This window comes from Strix uralensis, chromosome 11 (genome assembly GCF_047716275.1).
Source record: "Strix uralensis isolate ZFMK-TIS-50842 chromosome 11, bStrUra1, whole genome shotgun sequence".
Taxonomy (NCBI): Eukaryota; Metazoa; Chordata; class Aves; order Strigiformes; family Strigidae; genus Strix; species Strix uralensis.
Genome location: NC_133982.1, coordinates 6096929 through 6118612, shown reverse-complemented (window position 1 = coordinate 6118612; position 21684 = coordinate 6096929). Strand labels below are relative to the sequence as shown.

The 21684-nt window shown below is 36.7% G+C and overlaps 1 protein-coding gene across 1 annotated transcript in view; it reads right to left on the bottom strand.

The window, feature by feature from the left end:
- Positions 1–2680: 2680 nt before the first annotated feature.
- The window catches only part of CIB2 (calcium and integrin binding family member 2), a 50677-nt gene continuing 31673 nt past the window's right edge, over positions 2681–21684 (bottom strand). Inside the window, 3 exon segments of the mRNA XM_074880587.1 lie at positions 2681–3796; positions 10708–10903; positions 10997–11144. Of these exon segments, the coding sequence (XP_074736688.1) occupies positions 3775–3796; positions 10708–10903; positions 10997–11144 (366 nt within the window). The 3' untranslated portion in view covers positions 2681–3774.

Here is a 21684-nt window from a genome sequence, read left to right as displayed (position 1 = left end):
AATTAGTAATTGTATAGAAAATTACAATATCTGCATTTGAGACAGTAGAAAATATTGTAAAGGAGTATTGTCATTATACGAAGTCACAATCTGACTAGTGTGTGTATCAAGAAAAAAATTTATCATGTACACAAATTATTCTATAAAATCACTATGTTTTCATGTACCTCTTTGAAAAGTATTTAGTTTTGCCCCTTGTAAGTTTTAGTTTCATGAATTTGATCAAACATGAAACATTGTGTAATTATCTACAGTTTTAAAATCAGTAATTAACTACAGTTTTCATCTTTTTGCTTGTGGCATCACAGATTCTATATAGTATCCTGTATTTTGGGGAAATTTCAACAGTTAAATGAAGTCACGACCTAATACGATATTATGGTGCCACCTTGCGATGCTGCATCAGAAATGTCTCTAATATGTACAAGGAGGCAAAAATTAACCATGGGGGAAAAAGGAAACGAGACTTTTTCCATGCGACCGCAAGAGATTCCAATGCTGAGTCTGTCGGCAAAGAGGAGCATGTGGTTATCGACTAACAAAACAACATTCGGCATTTTAAGATTCCATTAAAAGGGCTTGAGAGAGCACAAACAACTGCAGCAAAAAGCAACTTCTTTCCTCAAAACAGATCTAATTACAGACATATGAGTTAATTCCACTGAAGTCAGCAGAGTTACTGAAGATTAATACGGAAGTAATGAAGATCAGGTTTTGGCCTGCAGGCTGTTAGAAATCTCAGTTTACAGTATTCCCTGAAAACAATAATAAAGTGTGTTAATAAATAACTTGGTTATTACTTGCTTTTTGACACTGTTTTATTCACTTCCATCAGCTCCTTTTTGTCCCTAAGATGCTCTGAGTGTATATAAACTAGAGATAACACACACACTTAGGTATTTTAATAGAGGCTTTAGGTAATAGTTTTCCTTTTTCTTTGTCAATTTTTGAAGGCAAATATAGAAATGTCCATTCATATTTAAGACCTTTTTTGCAATGCAAACTGTATGTCCTCCTGCTTTTAGGCCAAATCCAAAATCATTTTAAATCTAAATCTCTTTTACTGTTTCAGTTTCTAAGTTGCCCAATAGTTCTGTTTACGTAAGCCTGGTTGAAGAAACACTTGCTAGTGAATTCATGAGATTCTGCCAATAATGCTACTGCAGAAATACAGCTGTTTTTTTACCTCATAACATTATTTAAATTTGCAATGCATTGTGCTGCACTCCTCTCAACGCTTTTGCTGTAACAAAATTTTCAGTCCTAAGACATCCAACTACAGACAACTAAGAAACTGCAAATAGAAAGCTTCTTTAGAAATCTATCCCTTACCTTTGCATCCAGTGGTACACCTTACTTACTACTAGGTAGGATTATGTTGCTCCAGAGGCATTTAGAGTATGTATCTCTCTCACACTCCAGAACATCGTATGTTGCTCAGGTTTTTGTTACAGGAGATGAACACAAGTCAAAGAAATAAAGGGAGTTAGCAGAACTGCACACATTTCTATCTGTAGCATTCTGCAAAAATTCTCCTTTAACTGTGGACAGGAATATTCCTTCACAGGGTGATCCTGATTTCCTTTTCTCTTTGTTTCTCAGCTCACGTGGACAACTCCAGGGTTAAACATCTGACTGCAAGCCCCAGTGTCTCTTCAGCTGCTTTGTGACATGCAGGTCAGGGAGGACACAGGGAAACAACACACTGAGCACATTCCAAGGCAACTGAGGTCTTCCTTTAAGTGGGGAGGATGATCGAATAGTGGAATGACACACAGTGTCAGGAAGGAAAGAAATTTAGCTAATCAAAATTTTAAAACATAGAAAAAGAACACTGATGTCAAAAGGAACTGACCTATGTCATCAGCACCAGATCCTTTTCATCTGAATCGTCTGATCCAGAATCTTTCCAGCTGTATTTTATAATACATACTAATCATGACAGAAAAACATCTCATGAGGCTCTCAAAATTAAATGTGTGTCTTGAAAGAAATAAAAAACTATTAGGCTGACATTTCAATAAATAGGAAGTAATTTTAACATATCTTTTAATGCCAACGTCCTGCAAATTCTTTGAATCAACCAATACATCTAACTTAAACTGCTCAAAATCAAAAAGATTGAGGTTTGAATCTCTTCTTACTCAATCAGAATGGAGTATCAGGATTGATTTATGCTAATATTAACTCGGGTAAATAAATCAAAGGGAATTCAGGCTCTAAACAGAAACCAATAGGAGGAAGTATTAAAATGCTATAAACATCACCGAATATGATCACTCTAAAAATATTTAAAAAATAAATGTTATTACCAACATACAAGTTTCATTTTCACTACGCTATCTTAGACAAGTCTGTCCTGTACACCTGGAATAACCAAAATTTCCATCAACACCTTTAATGTACAACCATACTGCTAGATAAGTATTAGTTTTTGATGCATACTGTGTAAATTTGAACAGCAAGCTACATTGCAAGCTCACCATATATATGAGGTTCTGAAGTAGAGAAGCATTACTATCCCTACAGAAATGGCAAAAAGATTCACTTCTATAACAACTTTTTCAATAAGAATAACACATTTCATCCTCTGAAAGATTTAACTTTACAGTAATTGGAATAATGACCAGAAAGGAAATTAGTATGTACTTAGCCCAAAAATTCTCAAAGCACAACAGAATGCGTCAAAAGTTTTAATTGTGATGACTTTGATACAGAAGCCATGTAAGTGACAGAGCCCTTCTATTGACTGTTAGAACAGTAATACACGTATGATTGTCTTCAGGCCCCAGTACCTAAACAATACTGGAATTACAAAAAAAAAAAAATCGAGCTGATTTCCAGCCGGAGAAAGAAGAGAAATATAGAGCTGCATTCATGCATTTTATGGGAAAGATTGCATAGCTGGTTTAGAAAGAAAATGTCTTTTCATGTCCTTAGTAGTACTTCTGTGCTTCTTTAACTTCTTCATGAGTTACAGATGATCATATTCTTCCATTCAACATTATCAGCCCACAGAATGAGTAAAATGCAGGACCCCCTTTGAGAATAAGGACACAGTCTTAACGTTTATCTTGGGAAGAAATGAATCACGTATGCAGTTATCATATACAAAAGGCAAATATTTCAAGTTTCATAAGGACATGACAATCCATAAAATATTGGTTGAAGGTAAGCACCAAACCCAGCAAATGCCATTTCAGTGACTGAAAGGCAAACCTGGGATGTGGTTGTCTTCAACACTGGGAGCTTGATCTTGACTGCAGTTCTTTCATCTAAGATAACTTCCATGCAAGATCCCCAGCTGTACAACACAGTGATAGAGGCATCTCATTATTAAGGCCCATGCTTTCTTTCAAATACTCTTGGAAAAGTCACCAAAGCTAATCTTTCTGTCAATCTTTTTTTTTTTGCGCTTTTAAGAGCAGTATTAAATATTCATAAATACAAAAACTATGTGGAAATACCTTTAACAATATTCTGATTCTGCCTGTTTAAAAAAACTAAAAATAGAAAAAAAAGAAAAACCACAACCCAACAACCAAACATCTTTGCCAGAGTGCTTGGCCAGCAATGAAGATAAAAATGTGACTGTTCCAAATATCCTGTAGATCACATGATGCTCCTGTCTTTTTGTGGACCAGAATGATTTCAGTACTTTCTGCTGAGTTCTAAGAAGCCATAATTAGAGGACGAAAGCCCCCAGATTGCCTGAGATTCAGAAAGGCTGGACTGGCAAGTCATTTCTGATAACACTGGCTCACAGAAACATCTTCAGATTCTTATGTGGAAAGTACTGCAAAGGAAAGAAAAAGATTAAGAGATATAAACACATTTGTCATTATGCACAACATTTTCCCTAAACTATAAAAAAGAAGGTGCTGTGTAATGAATCTTAATCTCTTCTCTCATGCTCTCAGCAAGATTTAAACATTCTGGGAGAAATTTCCATCTTCTGAAAATGTTAGCTCAGGGGGCCAAGCTCAGCAATGGACTAAATCAAGTATAAATTGACCTATTTATTGAATATACAGCAGAGCTAAATGTTTCCCAATGGTAGTTTTGCTATGGCACAGCATTTGGGTTCCTAAACGAGTCAAATTAGGCTGATAAATTGGTTGTTTCTCTTGCTAGGACCAAGAGATCCTGATTGTTAACTTCTTTCTATTTGCACTATGATACAGGCAAGCAGCATGCCTTACTACTGCTATCAGTTTTCAGAAGAACTCCTGAGCACCTTAGCAGGACAGTAAAAGACAATTTAAAGAGGGCATGCTGAAAGATCACTTTCTCTATAGTAATCTCTGTTCAATTCCCCAACAGTATAAACCGTATGTTTCTTTGCTTCTTGACTGAAATGATAAAGGATTATTATGTATTCTTTTATGTAATATGATAATTTTGATGCCTACACCAAAAGAAAACTTTAAAGGTTTGGAGTACTTGAGAGGCTGAAGAGTTCTGGATGTACAGTTTTTGAATTGTTTTACAAAAAAAACCACACTAACCTAATCACAGTCATTTAATTTGAATTAGGAATTCACTGAAGGAAACTCTGTGGTACGTATTTGGAGCAATCCCTAGGAACTTATTCTATCTGGGTGACACTGAAAGATATGAAGTACAGCAGTCTGGTGTAATAGCCTAAGTATTGTGAAAGAAAGTGTACAGTGACGCAAAGAGCTTACCGGAACTAAGTTTTTAGAAAGAAAGAATTATAAACATCTTGTTCACAACTCAAGAAATGTCTAGAGCCCCATATTAATCCAAAGTCTTGAAAATTTAAGTCCCGCATAGGAACTAAAAACTCCACAGCATTGTATGTGATAACATTTTAGGAATGACTCCTTAAAAAAAAAAAATATCCATCCAAATCCACTTCACTGGAAATCTATTTACGGGAAATTTTTTGTAGTTCTATGAGTGCCATTTTGGCCTTTGGAGATCAAGCTTTTTATTGAGAAGCAGCTGAAATATTCTATGAAAAATACTCACAAAAAATTATTCCCTTCCACTGTTTTCCTGCTAAACATCTCTTGCCAATTTGTCACTAGCTCTAATTTTAGTCCTGAAGAACTAGATAATCTGCACATTGAGACAGGTTTTATGAGATGCATATTTCCTACAAAAGACCTTCTGTTACTCCAGCTTTAGGTAGGACTGAAGTCAGGACATCATCTTTTATAGAGATTTCAGAAATACTGCATTTCCAATGACATCTTTTTGTTTAATCTGTTGTTTCTCTGTCTACTTCTGGCAGCTCCCAGGTGTTACTAATGGCATATTCTTCTCACCTCCATTTCAAATTGTTATAGTATGTTTCACCCTCAGGCATTTAAATAAGCTTAAATTTCCAGGCTGATTTATAAAATAATTTCCTGTGGAAAACGTAACCAGTCTTGTAGAACAGAACACTTAGCTAGTGCCAGTTCAGGCTTCTAATACTTCCATTAAACTACAAGCAGCTTCTTAATGATAGCAATTTTGAGTTAAAGAAACCTACTGGGATCAAATTTTCTGAAACTGTCATTATCATTTACAGCTTACTCAAGTTTCCGGGATAACAGTCATATATCTTCTTCCCTGGTCAACGATTAGCAGTGTTTTCTTCTAGTCTTAAAAAAATTCCTCAACCACAGCAGTGCAAATCAAGCAACAGACTTTACTGCATCTTCATTTGCTTGACAGCAGTACAAAGCTTGCAAAGGCTGGCTGTAGGAGATTAAACCTACACAGGGTCATTAAGTAAAGGTTTGAGAAACAAGTGATGAGATAAGGAAAAATCACTCAACGTGCAGTGGATGAACTTCAGCTCATACCAGGTCAAAGCCTGGATCATGCAGCCAAAATTAATGCTTGCTGTATATATTAAGTATGCATGATAGTATGACAGCTTAAAAAACCACAATATATTGAGCTGTGTAAAAAAAGCGCTTCAAAAACGGAGCGCACACTGTTATAGGAATCTGGCCTTCAAAGGTTTTCCACAAACAGGGTAAAGAAGGGATTCCTCCTCAGTAATTTCATCCCTCATTTTAATGATGATGGGATTTTACAGATGGATAGTTCATACTATAAAAGTTCTCAATGTTTGTCAGAAGTCAGGTAAGCACTGGTCCCATGTAACAGAGCAGAGAGAACAAAATGATCTGTGGTTCAGCGCACATCACCTGCTCAGAGCCAGGGATAAAACCTTTGCATACTAGGTTTCCTGCTCTTACAGTGTAAAGAAGTGGCTTTTGGTGGGGGGAAATGACAAAGAACAGAATAAGAAATCCTTTGCTACAAATAATCATCTGGGGTCTAGTAAGTTAGTCAACATTTTCAAAAGGATCATATACCAGGCACCAGTATGGTATTCTAGGATCACATATTCAGAAACGTTGATCTGCTTCACAGCAAAGTCTCTGAAAACTGCAGTTACACAGCATCTCCAATTGCTCACTGGCAACCATTTTCAAAAGTGGCTATTGCTTTGGTTCCTAGGTGTTTGATTTTTACAGCTGCTGAGTAGTTGAAAGTATATATCAATAGGCACTTAGGCTTCCTTGAAGTTAAAGTCTGGAATACATTCAACTGAGCACAAAAAATGGAGATACGCAAAACCAAATGAAATTATGACTGTCTCTGGACATTGATGAGTTGGGTATTTCTTCCATGAAACTGCTGAAGATGTCAAATGGGACAATTTTATTTAGATGAAAACATGTTTTCTTTTTACAATATTAAGAAGATAGGTTCAGGCATAAGTTTACTACCAGCATATAGGGTTGTTGATCTGCTATTAAGACACTTCCTATGCTTTGCATGTTCTGTATTATATTACATGGTGAAACTGCACAGCCCTGTCTTCAGTTTGGCTGCAGACAGCCTACGGTTATCACTTAAGAGGACCATTACAGTTGAAGACAGGAGAGAGGAAAATGAGAGGCCATGAATCGAGCTGGAGATAAATTCAGAAAGATAAAGGAAAGCATTGTTTCATTAAATGAATAGGTAAACTGTCCAAGACTGTTATGGTATAATTGAACTCAATGAACAGGAACTGATTTTTTTGTGGTGAGAGATCAAGTACAGGAATGGCACTCTTGTCCCATGTCACATGTCCTGTCACATGCTAGCAGGCACTGGCTACTATCAGAAGGCACTGGTTTAGTTTCAGTCCCCAGTCAGACCTTGGTGTACCTATTGTGGCATTAAAATTCAATGGATCCCATTTGTCCTGGTTTGTGTGTGTGACAGGGGTTTTTGGTAGCAGGGGAGGGGGCTACAGTGGTGGCCCCCTGTGAGAAGCTTCCCGAAGCCGCGGCAGGACTGACCGCACCCCCCACTCCCTGCCCCCTGCGCTGCTGCAGAGGAAGAGGTAGAGAAATCGGGAGCAAAGCTGAGCCCAGGAAGAAGGGAGGGGTGGGGGAAGGTGTTTTCAAGATGTGGTAACACTTCTCATGGTCCTACTCTGTCTGTTAAGTGGTGGTGTTGTTAGTGTCTGTATTAAATTTTACGTGGTTTTGCTCCCCTAATGAGTCTGGTTTTTGCCTGTGCCTTAAAGGATGACGTCATCCCTCCTTGTCCTTATCTCAAGTTCCTGGGTCTTTTGCTTCCCTCCTTCTCAGCACTAGGGGGGGAAGAGGGGAGCGAGCAGCTGCGTGGTGCTCAGTTGCCCTCTGAGCTCAAGCCACGACACCATTCCAAAAGTCAAATCACTGTCTTCCTTTAGAATGAAATATTTACACAGTATTTAAAAAATGAGAGTAAGTGGCTCAGATCGAGAAGTTCAGTATTAACAAATGTCAGTCTGTGATGCAGTACATACAGCAAAAATATGACTAAGAACGTCCTCAAAAAATAACTTTACAGGCAAAATGAACAGTAAACCACAATAAGAGGGAGAGGTATCAAGTCTTCCATACAGATTTACTTGGATAAAAGTAGTCTCATGATCTTGTCACCTTCTTTTCCTGAAACTGTTAACTCTGGCTGAAACAGAAATCAAATCAGAGAAACTACATGTTCGCTTCTCAGCTCTGAGACTTTTTCCATTTACACCCTCATTTTGCAATATAGCTCCAAAGGTTAAAAAACATGTTGCTGAGTTAACAGTCAGAGGCTCTAAACCAGTGCTTCAGCTAGAAGGTGGAAAGAAACTCTTCTTTAGGTCATGTCACATCAGGAGCTCTTAAGCCTAAGGACTTCAGAGCTGAATCATGTGACCCAGCTGATCTCCTGGACCTGACAGGAGAGGGAAGTTACCATTTCCCTTGAAGACAGGGATGGAAAAAAATCTGCCTTAAATATACACATCACTGTCTTGAACATCAAAGCGACATCCTGATAACATGAGTTCACCACGTCACAAACACGGATCTAAGAATATGTGTTTAAACTGAGCAACTGGATGATCAGTCTTCCAGTACTTGGTAGTCTGGTCCTTTAAATTATCAGTATTGTCAGTGATCCTTCCCTCTTTATTTTCTCTTTACCTAATCTATAACAAGCTCTGTACTTTTCACTTAATCCCTCTTTTTACTCATCTTCTTGCCCCACTGAGTAGCCAGCACTCAGGTCTTTCCACTCATTTCCTCAGCTTCCCAAAACATCACAAACTTGGATACGAAAAATAATTATGACAGTCATTCCAATGGCTGCAGTGGCAAAGATCCCTCTCTGCTACTTTCTCAGGAAATGACTGGATTGCACAGCATCCTCACCTTGGAATTCTCAGTCAGCAGTTCGCAAGCCTCTACAACACAGCAGTAAAGTCAGTCATGGCACAGGACACTTCTGAAACTACAGTTTCTGCTGAGTCTTCAGATCTGCCTTCAATTCTTCACATTTGATCTCTTTTCTCTACTAGATCTGTAGGTACAGTACAACCTTTTGCCCGATTAAAGGAAACTCTACCTGACCCCAGCAGCTTCTATACAGGTTACAGTATAAAGAAAACATTTTCTTGGCTGGAAATATATGTAAATAAAATATTTGAATACCTCCTCAGCTGAGCCTCACCATAATGATGATATGTATCTTGTTCTAAAAGAGTTTCTGTTGATACACTTGGTTAGTCAAGGAATGCCTGATATGTTTCTAATGTATAAAAGACATTCACATTAACTTTGTAGCATATCCTCTGAAGATGCTGATGTTTCTCAGGGTTCTCAGGATTAACATCCTCATGCTTTATTGCAGAATCATTTTGTTATAACATCTTTTCTCAGAAATATCATTTATGAAAGAAATAAACTGTTCTGTGTTCTGCAGGACACTTAAAAGTTCTTAAACACCATTAGCATTAAGATTATCAGTCCAAATTTTGATCTACCTTAATTCTATCCTAATATTTAGCCGTATTTCCTATGAAAATACAGTTTATTTAATCAGTCTGACTGCGAGCTTTGTTAATCCTCCCCAGTAACTTCTGAATCCTTTGGAGAATTCAACAAACAGTCAGCTGGGTAAAAAAGAGTCTGTAAGTGTTCCACTTCATAGAAAGATGCAAAATAATTCCACACCTTTCCAGACATCAGAAAATCTACATAGATGAACCAGTCTTCATGCCTTACCTGCAGCAAAAAATGGAAACTAAACTCCTTCTCAGATATCTGCCAACTAATCAGGAGACACAAGCCTGCAGAAACTAGAATTTACTATTTCCAACATTTCCAAAACAGCTTACAACCATAATGTATACCTGCTTGCAGTCCAGACAACTGTTGGATTATTTATCTTCCCAGATGTTTGAATTTATGTGTTATCACTTACCACCGAACAGGAACACTACCAACTTAACAATGTGTATGAACAAAGATTATGAAAAAACACTTTTTCAGGTTATCAAACATTTACTATTAGACATAGTTAACCCAGGCCACTGGAATTTGGGAAGAAACTAGACCTAGGTTTTAGCTTCAGCCTACTCTGCTATTGGATTTCAGATTCAAGTATGAACAACTCCTAATCTGGGAGTATCTTATTTTGCTGGCTGATTCACTGTAATTTCTTAAAGAAGGTCTATCCTTGTATTACTTAAGTAACAGCCTTAACTCTAAGTTTATGTAGACAGTTTTATTAATGTGTGAAAAAATAAAGTCATTGCTGTTTTCAAAAGGTCTCTTTAAAAACAAAACATGCAAGAAAAACTGTCTTACGATAGCTGGGTTTTATCTACAGATTACTAGGAAGAAACTCAAAACCTAAAAATATCAGTTATAAAAAAACCTGATTAACAGTGGATCAAAGAAAGACTAATTAATCATTTTAATTGGGTGTCTGCTACCAGCAGGAACTGTACCACTGTAACGTCCTCTAGCTCTCACCTTCTCAGCACCAAAGATCAATGTGTCTCCGTTATATTTGTAACATGTATACAATATGTACACACATTCCTACTCAGACAGCATGGATCCTTGCTATAAGCTTGTGAACAATATGCATTTGAGGTTATAATAGATCAAAATATTTTCCAGAAGAAACCACACAAACTGGAAAAAAAAAAAAAATCATTAAAAGTCATTGAGCTCTTAGTCTCCAAGTTAGGAGAGAACTGGAATATCCTCTAGAAAAGTAAACTGAATTGGGGTAAAAAGTCATCCTCTAGTCAGCTCTCTGGTAAAGTACTTATGTCTGACATTTCTTGTACTACACTACACAGTGAATCCTAAAAAAACACCTGAAAAGATGCAAGAGACTATCTTTTTCTTAAAAGAATACCTGAGAAAGTCCGGTGCTTTGGAAATCATGTTTTCAAAATCTGCAAATCCTAGTTTCCCATCACCATCCATGTCAGCTTCTTCTATCACTTTCTCACAAACTAGAGTGATTTCTTCTGCTGTTAGCTCTTCTCGGGTCAGCTTATTGAGGGTTTTTTCCAAGTCTGATTTACAAATGAAGTTATCTGTGTTAAAATCTAAACAATAAAAGAACCCAAGAGATCACCAGCAACTCTCATACTCATTTACTTCAAACAAAAAAGGCATACAAAAGCATCCCAATACAGTACCATAGATCTTAAAGGCATAGATTGCTTTAAGCTCTCTGGGAGCCATTTCACTGAGCACAGAGAACATATCCACAAAATCATTGAAGCTGAGGCTTCCCTCTCCATCTTCTGAGAAAGATTCCACAATCCTTTCCTTGAAGGGATTCTCCTGTGAAAAACAGAGATAAAGATATATATATATTTTAGTATTTGGAAGATCAAAAACCCTGCATAATAAGTATTTAATTTCATGGTTGGCTCTTTGAAGACAACTTTTTTTCTTTCAAAATGCACCTAAAAATTTACATTTGCATGCTTTAGGACAAAGTGTCAGCAGAACATGCTGCTGCAAAGTATCACTTCTTGCCCAGATTTTCTCAGGCCCATTGTTATTCATTCTCTCTAAACTGGTGCTCATCTTTCTCCTGCGTGGAACACATGCTTTATAAATGTTAGGGTAAAGGTACTAAGAGTGTGAAATCATTTGCACAAACCAGGTTCCTGAGAAGGTGTCAGACTGACAAGGTCAGGAGGGTTACAGCTCCTACAGTGAGAAGCTAGCACACGTGAGCAGGGGATGACAGGAGGGGAAGGAAACGGAGAGACCAAGGTGGAAAGTCAATGAAACAAACAGGGTCTTTATGCCTTCTGGTGGCACCTGACTGAAGGCTGGAAGAATAAATATTATTTATGAAACCACTTTAAAAAGTAAATATCTGCATTCCACACCTGATTCATGTGGAACCATCAATCAACCATCAAACAGCCATGTCTGTTCATTAAGGATGCAAAGTCACATCCCAGTAGAATCTTGTAGAAAAGTCTTTCATTTTCATTCTGATACACACCAGTGTCCAGCCGCTGAACTGACTACAAATTCCAGAGTATTAAATGAAGTTTCATCTGCACAGGAGATAAACCTAAAATACTTTTTCAGCACCCTACCAAACTAGCTAGTGTCAAGGCTACTCTGAATAAGATGTATTTTAAAACCATAAACACACAAGCAAGCATAAGAAAAGCTGCTTTACTACTCTGAAGTCCAAAACAAATGTTTTTATAGTAACAAAACAACATCTTTCTCACAGCTATATAAAAACTCATGATGAATTTGTACCTATGTCTATAAAACTGGGAAAATCAATTCAATTCAGTTGAATATGAATAATACACACAAACATCATTTGGGCTGTAAGCAGCATCTCATCAAAGCTGTTCTACAGATCTCACCCCACCGATTAACATACTGATCTCCAATAAATGTAAACAGCTTTGGTGACATATGTTCATTATTTTTAATATGCATGCAGCATTTTATCTGGCTTTAAAAGAAGCAGTATTGTGAAAGCTCAGAGCTCAATCATATATCCATTTAATTTATTCTTTTCTGTAAGTTTAACTAGCTAACAGGTATTCATAAATCATCCAATTTCATAAAACAGCTATATCTGAGAGGAAAACGACCAGAAACTTATTTTTCAGTTTACTTGAATACTTTCTTGATAATTCACACAGAGAACAGATGCATCTATAGAACACATTTTCTGCATACCTGTGGAGACTAAAAATATATAAGCATCATGTACAAAGCAGAGTTATGTGAACAGATTGATGTTTTATACTTATGTAGTATCCTCCACCTTAAAGGAACATCAAGTACCTTACAAGAATTGGGCTACTTACCACTAATCTGCAGCTGCCTCTTACGTGAAATTCAACAACTGATAAACGGTGTGCAGCAGCTTACAATAAGAGCTGAAGATAAAGGTGTTCAACTGAAATCACAGGGGGAACTTGGAAACATAATGAAATTTGTCACCCTCCCAGAGATAAACAGTTAAGAAACATTTTGTTATAGCCTCAAATAATGAAAAAAATTTAAGGATTCTTGTTAAAAGACAAGCATAACATACAAAAGCTTAGTTTCTCTAAGTGAAACTTGAGGTGTGACTGTGTACATGGATATTTCAAAGAACATCCAGTTCCTGGAAAGCAACCTTCCTTTTTTGTTCAGGTGATTGGTCAATGCATAGATCCACACTACAGGATGACCCTCTGCAGTGTCTAGTTCCAGGATGCAAGTACAGAGAAGTGGTCAGATATTTGGGTACAAGGCATGGATTGATCAAGGCCATACCACAGCCATGTGCATTTGTCAAGTCATGTCACCTGGCAAATTTAAGAACAAATTTCAGGGGCCATCCCAGATGGAACTTTGAGAAACTTTTTCACAGAAGCTATACCGGCCATTCACATCCTCAGAGAGCATAACTGATTCTATCATGTTTTTATTTAATGGTAACAAAGCACTCAGGATACATCAACTATCTAATGAGATATCTTTGGGTCTTGGAGTTTGTGCTCTAGGACTACTTCCATGGTAGAAATTAGTTGGAGTCTGCCAAAAGGCAAACATCCATCTAACAACAAACCATAAAAGTGTGCGTGTCAATCTTCTGAGGATAGGCAAGATCTGAGAAACTGATATTGAAAGCGTAATTCCCTGAGCCAATCAAGATTCAAATTCACTACTAAATGCCAAGATGTCTCCAGTCTTTCTGGCTGAGACAAGGGCCAGAAATAAGGCTGTTTTAATGGACAGGTGAAGTAAGGACCACAGAGCCATCTGCTCAAATGACAGCCCATTAATGTAGTCAATACCCAATTCAAATTCTCCTGCAGGGTTTGATGACTGAAGTAATTCCACAATAGGGAGCACGCTTACAAAGGGTAGGAGACTAATGAGCTCACTGTGCTCTGAGCTGCATACATAAGGCTGAGCTCACTGTTCAGATGAAGACAAAACCAGGCCAAATAAAAACAAAAAATAAAATAAGTAAGAGTAGAAAAGAGAAATTCCTGAAAATAAAAATACAACAGACTCAAAAAAGCATCAGGGCCACATCTCTCAAGAGCCTCAGAATGAAAAACACCACCCCAGAATTAGCCAGATGGTTGAAAGAAAATCATTGTAAAAGGATACGTTATGATCACTCATATCACGCGTGTGATCTGTAGAGGAGGGACAGCAGATGTGCATCTGTGGGTACTGCTAAGACTAAAGTATCTTACTTGAGTGTATGGAAATATGCCTGTTTGTGGTATGAATATACATACAGACCCTCAGCAGAAAACAACCGATTCTATTGTTTCAAATTCTCAGTTTATTAATAAGATAAAGTAAGATTAATTTGGCCTGCTTTCTTCCTAAAAGCACATTAAAAATTGGTGTATCTGTTGAATGTTTAATAGTAGACAATGCTAAATATCAGAGTGGATGAGAAAACATGTTAGATAAATTATCTTTTTTATTTCTAAATTACTAAATTGCTTTCTTTGGAATGAACCTCATCAGAACTAAGTGCCAGGGTAATAGTTGTAAACTGACATCTTAGAGATAGCACTGGGTAACAAACAGGGAGTGCACAGATGCAAATATTCCTATCAGCAGTGAACATCAAACCCAGGACTTTCTGCATTAGAAATGCTAGGCATGATCTCTCTGACCGAATAAGCATATTGGAATTGCATAAGATGAATTATTTGGCATGTGAGAGATCTTGAAAATACAAGTAAATTAACAACGAATTAAACGGACCTAAGCATACTTCTTAAGTAACTCTTTGCCAAACGGATCTCTAAAACCTAAATGAAAAATAAAATCTTTCCTCATATCCATTTATTTCCTTTAACTTTCTCATATTATGTGTCTTCAGGCAGTATATCTGTGGCTTACACAATGGAAAGTATTAGCTTACCTTCACAGATACTTTTCACATCCTTCCTGTAATTTCATTACCTCTGCTCTAAAGAGCACAAATTAGGGTTCCATCATATTTAAAGGAAAAGCCATAGGGGAAGGGAGTAAAGGGGGAAACGATACTGTTCCTTCCTAGATAGTTTTCCCTTAGCACTAATTGTTTAAAAAAGAATACTTTTAAACCTGGAAACTTACAATTGCCTTGTTAAAAAGCTTTTTCTGTTCTCCACAATAAAAATGAGAGGGGAGACAGAAACAATAAAGAATTGCTACAGCTAAAACGTTGTTGTTTTGCAGATTGATGCTGCTGTAGTGACTTAAGATCATTCTCCTAAATGTGCCATCCATCTTTTTAACGATCACTTTTTCTACTCAATTTTCTACACATTTTTGAATGTCGCGTGCATCTATTCCAACATACATACCTGTAACACCATACAATAAAACATAACCATTAGTTTTCTAAGAAACTATTATAGGGTTTATTCCTGAGATTGCAGCTAAATCTCACCAAGTCACTTGTTATTTTCCCCTGTCCTCTAGTTTCCGTCACAGGCTCTAGGAAAGCACTGGCTTATCCTTTTGCTGTATCCGTTTTGCAGCTTGACAAATTAATTTAAAGCACTGAATCCTATTTTCACAAGCTGACTGCCTTTCAGAAGTAAGAGGTTGGAAGTGAAGTTGTAAGGTAAGTCAAGATAACTAAGCTGGAGATGCTGGACAGTCATTACAGAATGCTTCTCAGTATTACATCCACAGAAACATGATGATCATTTTCTCTTTTGTATTTGAACATCCCCAACAACATTAGGGAAGATATTTAAATGCACAAAGCAGTCTGCTTTGCAGACTACTGAAAGCCAGAATCCCTTTGGATGCTTTAATCAGGACTTGTTCATAACTGATCAGAAGCAAACCTTTCTCAAATTTCAGGAGTTATTCCTAAAAAAACAGAAATGAACTCTTATCAGACAAACATTAATATAAAAATGGCTAAATTGTTCATTACCAGACCTCTGCAGGAGAGGCTGGTGCTTTGGAAGGGAAGCATAATAAGTGCAACAGCAAATTGTCCCTGGAGTAGATAAAAGCACATTTCTTTGTTGTTTGGGGTTTTTTTTTCCTTTTCTTCTTCCTCAAAATCAGTAATTTTTTTTTCATGTGTAGATTATTATATTCATGTCATCAAACTTCTCTGCAGTGCCTACAGGGTATTGATTAAGAATACCCTGCACAAACCAAGGTTAAGATACAGCTAAATAGAAATGTTTACATCTCAACATAACGATCACATTATTCTGTCAGAAAGCAGAAATGTAAGACAGGTCAGCAATGAGCTCTTTACTGAAGGCTGCACTATGGTCATGGCAGCCAAATAACCAAAGATTCTGGTTCCATACAGAACATAATAGTATATCATGGAGATACAAGGCATTTAACAACAACTGATTCATTAACTAGAGCAGGAAACTGCAGACAGTACTGGTGAAGACCACCAAGCAGGTACGTATCTGGAGTTCAACTGAGAGAAAACGGCCCTCACTTATTACACGTGGAGGCATACAGTTGAGACACACAGTTAAAAAGAGACTTCAGAGAAGAAAGAGTGGTCTGAAAGGGGTAAAACATCCCATCATAACTAAAAACAACTAACAGGATACAGACATGGAAGTTGGGATGAACTGCAGGCAGACTAGCCAGAGCAGGAGTGGGGACCTGGGAAGAGTATCAATGTGCTCTCTCAGGCATCACTGCCTGTTACTCAGAAAGCTCTGAAACTGAGGACTCACTGAAATCACTTCTAAAATTCCATCCTATTAAAACTGTAGGAAGTGTTTTCATTTTATTTTGAAGCAACGCATATACATTCATGTTTAAACTTACCAAAAATAGGGTGCTAACATTGGTTCTGAAATGTGTGATCAATTCACTGTTCCCTGTGTGTCCGTCCTTTCTCCTGACTGATTCCTGTGCCTGCTGGTCATTCTGTTTCAGTAGTGTGTGGATTTATGAACTACCTTACTCACTGCTGTGGCTAATGACAAGGCCCATGAGGATCAATGAAGTTACTGCGTGAGCCAAAAAAAGGAAAGCAACAGACTGTAAAGTGAAACAAAAATGGTTCCCCTCCAGGAAGTCCTTTTATGACCAACTCCTGACAGCAGAATTGCTCTACACTACAATAACCAGAGACAGGCCACACACCAGTTGAAAGATTCTGACAGTTAGGTCACACAGTGTCACAAAGAAGATGGCCACCCACCCACTTCTACAGATCATACATGATGTCTGTCATCAGGTTATGTTCTCACATCTAGCTCTGTAGAAACGACAGGGATAATGCAAGTGAAATCAGTTTTGTTTTGAAATAAAATCACTTTCGCTTCCTACATGGTCTCATACTGAACAGTATCACTACATATTTTGCAATATTAACTGCTGTCATCTCACAGGTGCCCATATGCCCTAAAGTTAATTTATTAGACTGCTGCCTGTGTAACCAAGATTGTAAAAATTATAGAACAGAGACTGCAATGAAAGAGATGGAGTAAACTACCTCTGTTAACTTCAGTGTAATGGTAGACCTAATCAACTTAAAGTATCTGCCCCTTCTTTATTTATTTATTTCCCATCCTGACTTTCAACTTTTAAGGATCATGAGTTAGTGAATAATTCATTACCAATTAAAGTGAGTGACCATCAGCATTCTTTTTCTTTGAAACACAAAAATCCTGGCTCAAAACATTAATGTGTGAGGCAAAGATCTTTCTTTATAGTAGCAGAATCTAATTTAGAAAAGTGCATTATTGATTCTATCCATTTGTCAGAATCTGCAATGGTATTGAGCTCAACATTGCCAGGAACTAGAAATGTAATGTGTATATGAAAAAAGCCAGGTGCATTGAAATTATCACTAATTTTATTAGAATTCAATAGACATTTAGTTCATTTATTTCTATATTAAGATTTAAATGTTGGCTTGTCCTCACCTTGATGAAAATTTACTGAAGAAAGAAAACACCATAACGATTTTTTTAGCAGTGTGGTCAAGTTGCAAAGGTTAAAGTTATTTTTTTCTTACTGTATGAGCTGGAGTTACTACCTAGATTGCTTGGAAAATGAACTCTAGGGGAAAGATTTTCTTCCTCTCGCCCCCATCTGCACAGGTAATTGCAAAACGCTCCATGACCAAGATTGACCCGGTTTGTAACTGAGATTCTAGGTGGCATTTCAATATCTTTTAGTGTCAACGTTTTGACAGACTTATGCAGGAAGATCTAGTATCCTCCAACCAGCATTTTACTGGAAACAAGATCACTAGCTATTGAAAGCACTTTCTCTACAAACTGCTAGAATTCCTGAAATAAAAGGAGTGGTTTCACAGCACTATTTCTAAGGTTATTCCACAGCCTTATGAGACTTGGGAGTGAATTATTATAACTGACACTGAATTTTGTCCTGCTATTTTCATAAAATCAAGTTCCATTATGCTGGAGACATCTTCAAAAGCAGGGTCAGAAAGCCTCACAGACTTGATGTGGTACAAGAAGTCAGGTTATGATCCACTTTCCTTACGGAAGTCTATCAGGAAGTCTATTATCATTACCACCTAAGTTTGCTAAGGTAGTGAGATGTGCTCCTGTATCTTGAAATCTAATCATGGTCCGGTATAAAATTTCTGGTTTGTATCTCAGCTTAAGTACCAGGCTGTCTTGTAAATATAGTAGTCTCCCATCTCTAAAGTTTTCATAGAATGAGCTGTTCCTTAAGTGTTAATCCCGTATCACTGAAGCTAAGAAGAATGTGTGTGATTATAATTTCTCACTTTCTTTTCTGAACTTAGTCTTGATTTTTCACAAAGCAACCATCAACCATCTGACAGTTAAACTCTTCAGAGTCACATAACTGAGCCAGAGCATTTCATATTGTGCTATCAAGATCCTAAAGATAATGACATAAACCTTAAGGAGTACTGATTGTCCACACTAGAAGTGCCAGTATAAGCACCTAAGACACTACAGTGATGAATGAATTGCAGACATTTTAGAGATATAAAACTATTTGCAGTAATGGATGAATTAATCAAAAACCCTTGATGATGATACATTTTATCATGAAGGTAAGAATTCAATATTTATGCATCAACAAAAACAGCAGGTGGCTGAAAACAATCAGAACACTTCAAGACATTCCCACATATTTAGACTTTGTGAAGCCCATGCTCTTTCATCCTGCCAGCTACTAAAAAAACTGATTAGTTTATTTTATATTCATGTAGATAAGCCCATTAGTAATTTTGTTGTATTGTATTCCATACAACACTACCTTACACTGTCATATACAGCTGTCCATCCAACATGACAGCACTTCAGTAAGTCAGGCAAATATTCCTATTTCAAGATGAAGAATCTTCTTATTTTGTACTAGCTGCTAAGCTTCAAATGACCAGTTCCAGGCACCTGCTAAGAGCAGGTCCTTTGATTAAATCATCTCAGACAAATCTCGCTGGCGCATTAAGAATAAATCCAACAGATCTAGGGATTGCTTCTAAAGGGGGGAAAACCCAACTATATGGGAACTGTCATAATTATCAGTCCATCCAGCCCACCAGTCTAACTGGAACCAGTAGCAGATAAGGCAAGAATTTAAAACAAGGAGGAGATATACACCGTGATCCTTCCTATAGTATATTCTGGGATTACTGCAATGAGCATTTCAGGGACTTTCTGAGTTAGATATTACATCCAGATCATAAAACTTAGTAGCAATCTGTGGAATTCTGCTCTATAAAAGCACTTAAATATTTTTTTGAAGACCAATGCTGTCTTTGCCATAAGGTCTTGGGGCAGTGAGTTCCTCAATATATTCACAGGTTATGTCAGCTGTCTGTAATGTCATGTAATACTTCCTCGGCCTTGTGAAAAGTAGTGCATTATTATTCTCTATTCACCTGTTGCTATCATTCATCTGATCCCATGATCTCGTAGGTAGGACAAAGACGACACAGAAAAAGCATTCCAATTCCCAACTTTTAGCTCCATTAAGTAATATAACACTATACTTTAGAATACAGCCTAAGGGCCTAATTAGGTCTGCTTGTGCTCATAACTTCTCACAGGCTACTGACTTTGATGCCTAATTATGTCTTACATCTAATTTTAGATAATCAAGTCTGAAATCTTTATTGCTATCTCCAAATTGGACTCAATTTGAGGTAACTAAAATTTTTGCAAAGTATTAACTTTGCCTGTTGCCTAATTTCCTTATTTGCATAATAAGAAAAACAACACAAACATCTGTGTTATACAAAACTTATGTGAAGTATTTATAAGATATAATTATATCTGAATGGTTAACTTATTATAAGATATTTTATGCAATTGAATGAACTGAAGAGAACCTTTCGGCAAGATCTTTATACCCCGTTTTAAAATTCCATTAATACTTCTGCAGATGCACTTTTTTCATCATTAAGTATACAAGCACATAGTTTAGGCTCTTTCATAGACATTTTGATACATTTAAACACATACTGTTGTTAAACAATAACGTTTTCTTGAGTGCTGCTGATACTAAAAGTTCATATATAAACAAACCTTGAATAACACTACTTTCGTATCCTGTTCTACTTCACACTGTGTAACATAATGGGCAAAGAATAATTTTTTTTAAACTGCAGTGCCTGCATGATTTAAACATCATTCATTTTATTTGAGGTGAGATAGGGAGCTCGACTTGGCAAGCTTCAGAGGAGGGAATTACATTTATACCTGTGGCAGTCAAGGAAACACTTGGAACATGCACACAGCTGACATGAAACTATCCTGGACCTGGATTCTAATTAGGGTTGGGTTATGCAGTTTTAGGCATTAAAAGGCAGAATAACCTTCAACCAGCTGATGAAAGAACCATTTTGTACGTTCCAGGAACAACCTGTAGCACATAACAGTTTCAATTCTGTAACTATTTAAACAACAGTGAGGTATATACTAATTTTATTCCTGTACTACACAATTTTGTTAAGGAAAGTAATTAACAAAACAGCCCTACCAAAATCCTTAACTATTAATATGTTTAATAACTCAACGTAGATGTGCTATGTTGATGACAGTGGCATTTATGGTAGAATTAATGATGTCTAAAGTTTTCCTTCCATTTTTTATTTATAAAATTTTAAAATTTATATTTTCTTTATTATTTATGTGTAATTTTGAAATTAAAGCTTCTTCTTGATCGACTTTATTACAGGGCCAACTCATCCTTAGAAAGAGTATAAACACTAGGATTTTGCTGAAGAATCCCATGCTTCATGTGAAAAAGAACCCTAAATAATTTCTCAGTTTCTTCAGAAGCCCAAATTTCTAAGATGTACATAGGTATCTGGTAAATCAGAGTCATAACTGAAGGATGAAAATTTTTCAAAGATCTTCTATTTAATTAAATGCTCATTTGTGTTTAATCAATAATGTCTCCATTTATATGAAGTGCTGGTCAAACACTTTTTAACAAACATTCTTTAGAGTGAAACGTGCTTTTTCAATAACGGTATTGTCACAGAATCAAACATGCAGTAAGTGTGGTACTAAAGGAACAAGGAGTTCTGTGAACTTGCAGTGCAATTCAAATGTCTTTCACTTTATGTTGACTTAACTTCCTCCCCAACTGAATTTATACAGCAATACTTATACCTTTTTTCCAAATATTTGATATCTTATAACATTAAAGACGACTTTCTAAATCATTAAAATGAAGTACAAGACCATCAACTACAAGTTTTTATGGCATTGCTCTTAAAAAGCTTAATAATACTTCATGCAATAGTTGCTTCTACATGGTAGTAATCTAAAGATGTCAGCTAATTTGCATACATTAAAAAAAATAGAGCGTGAGACCAAAGACAACATAATGCAATGAACTGTTAAAAAAACCCATATGCTAAAAATCCATA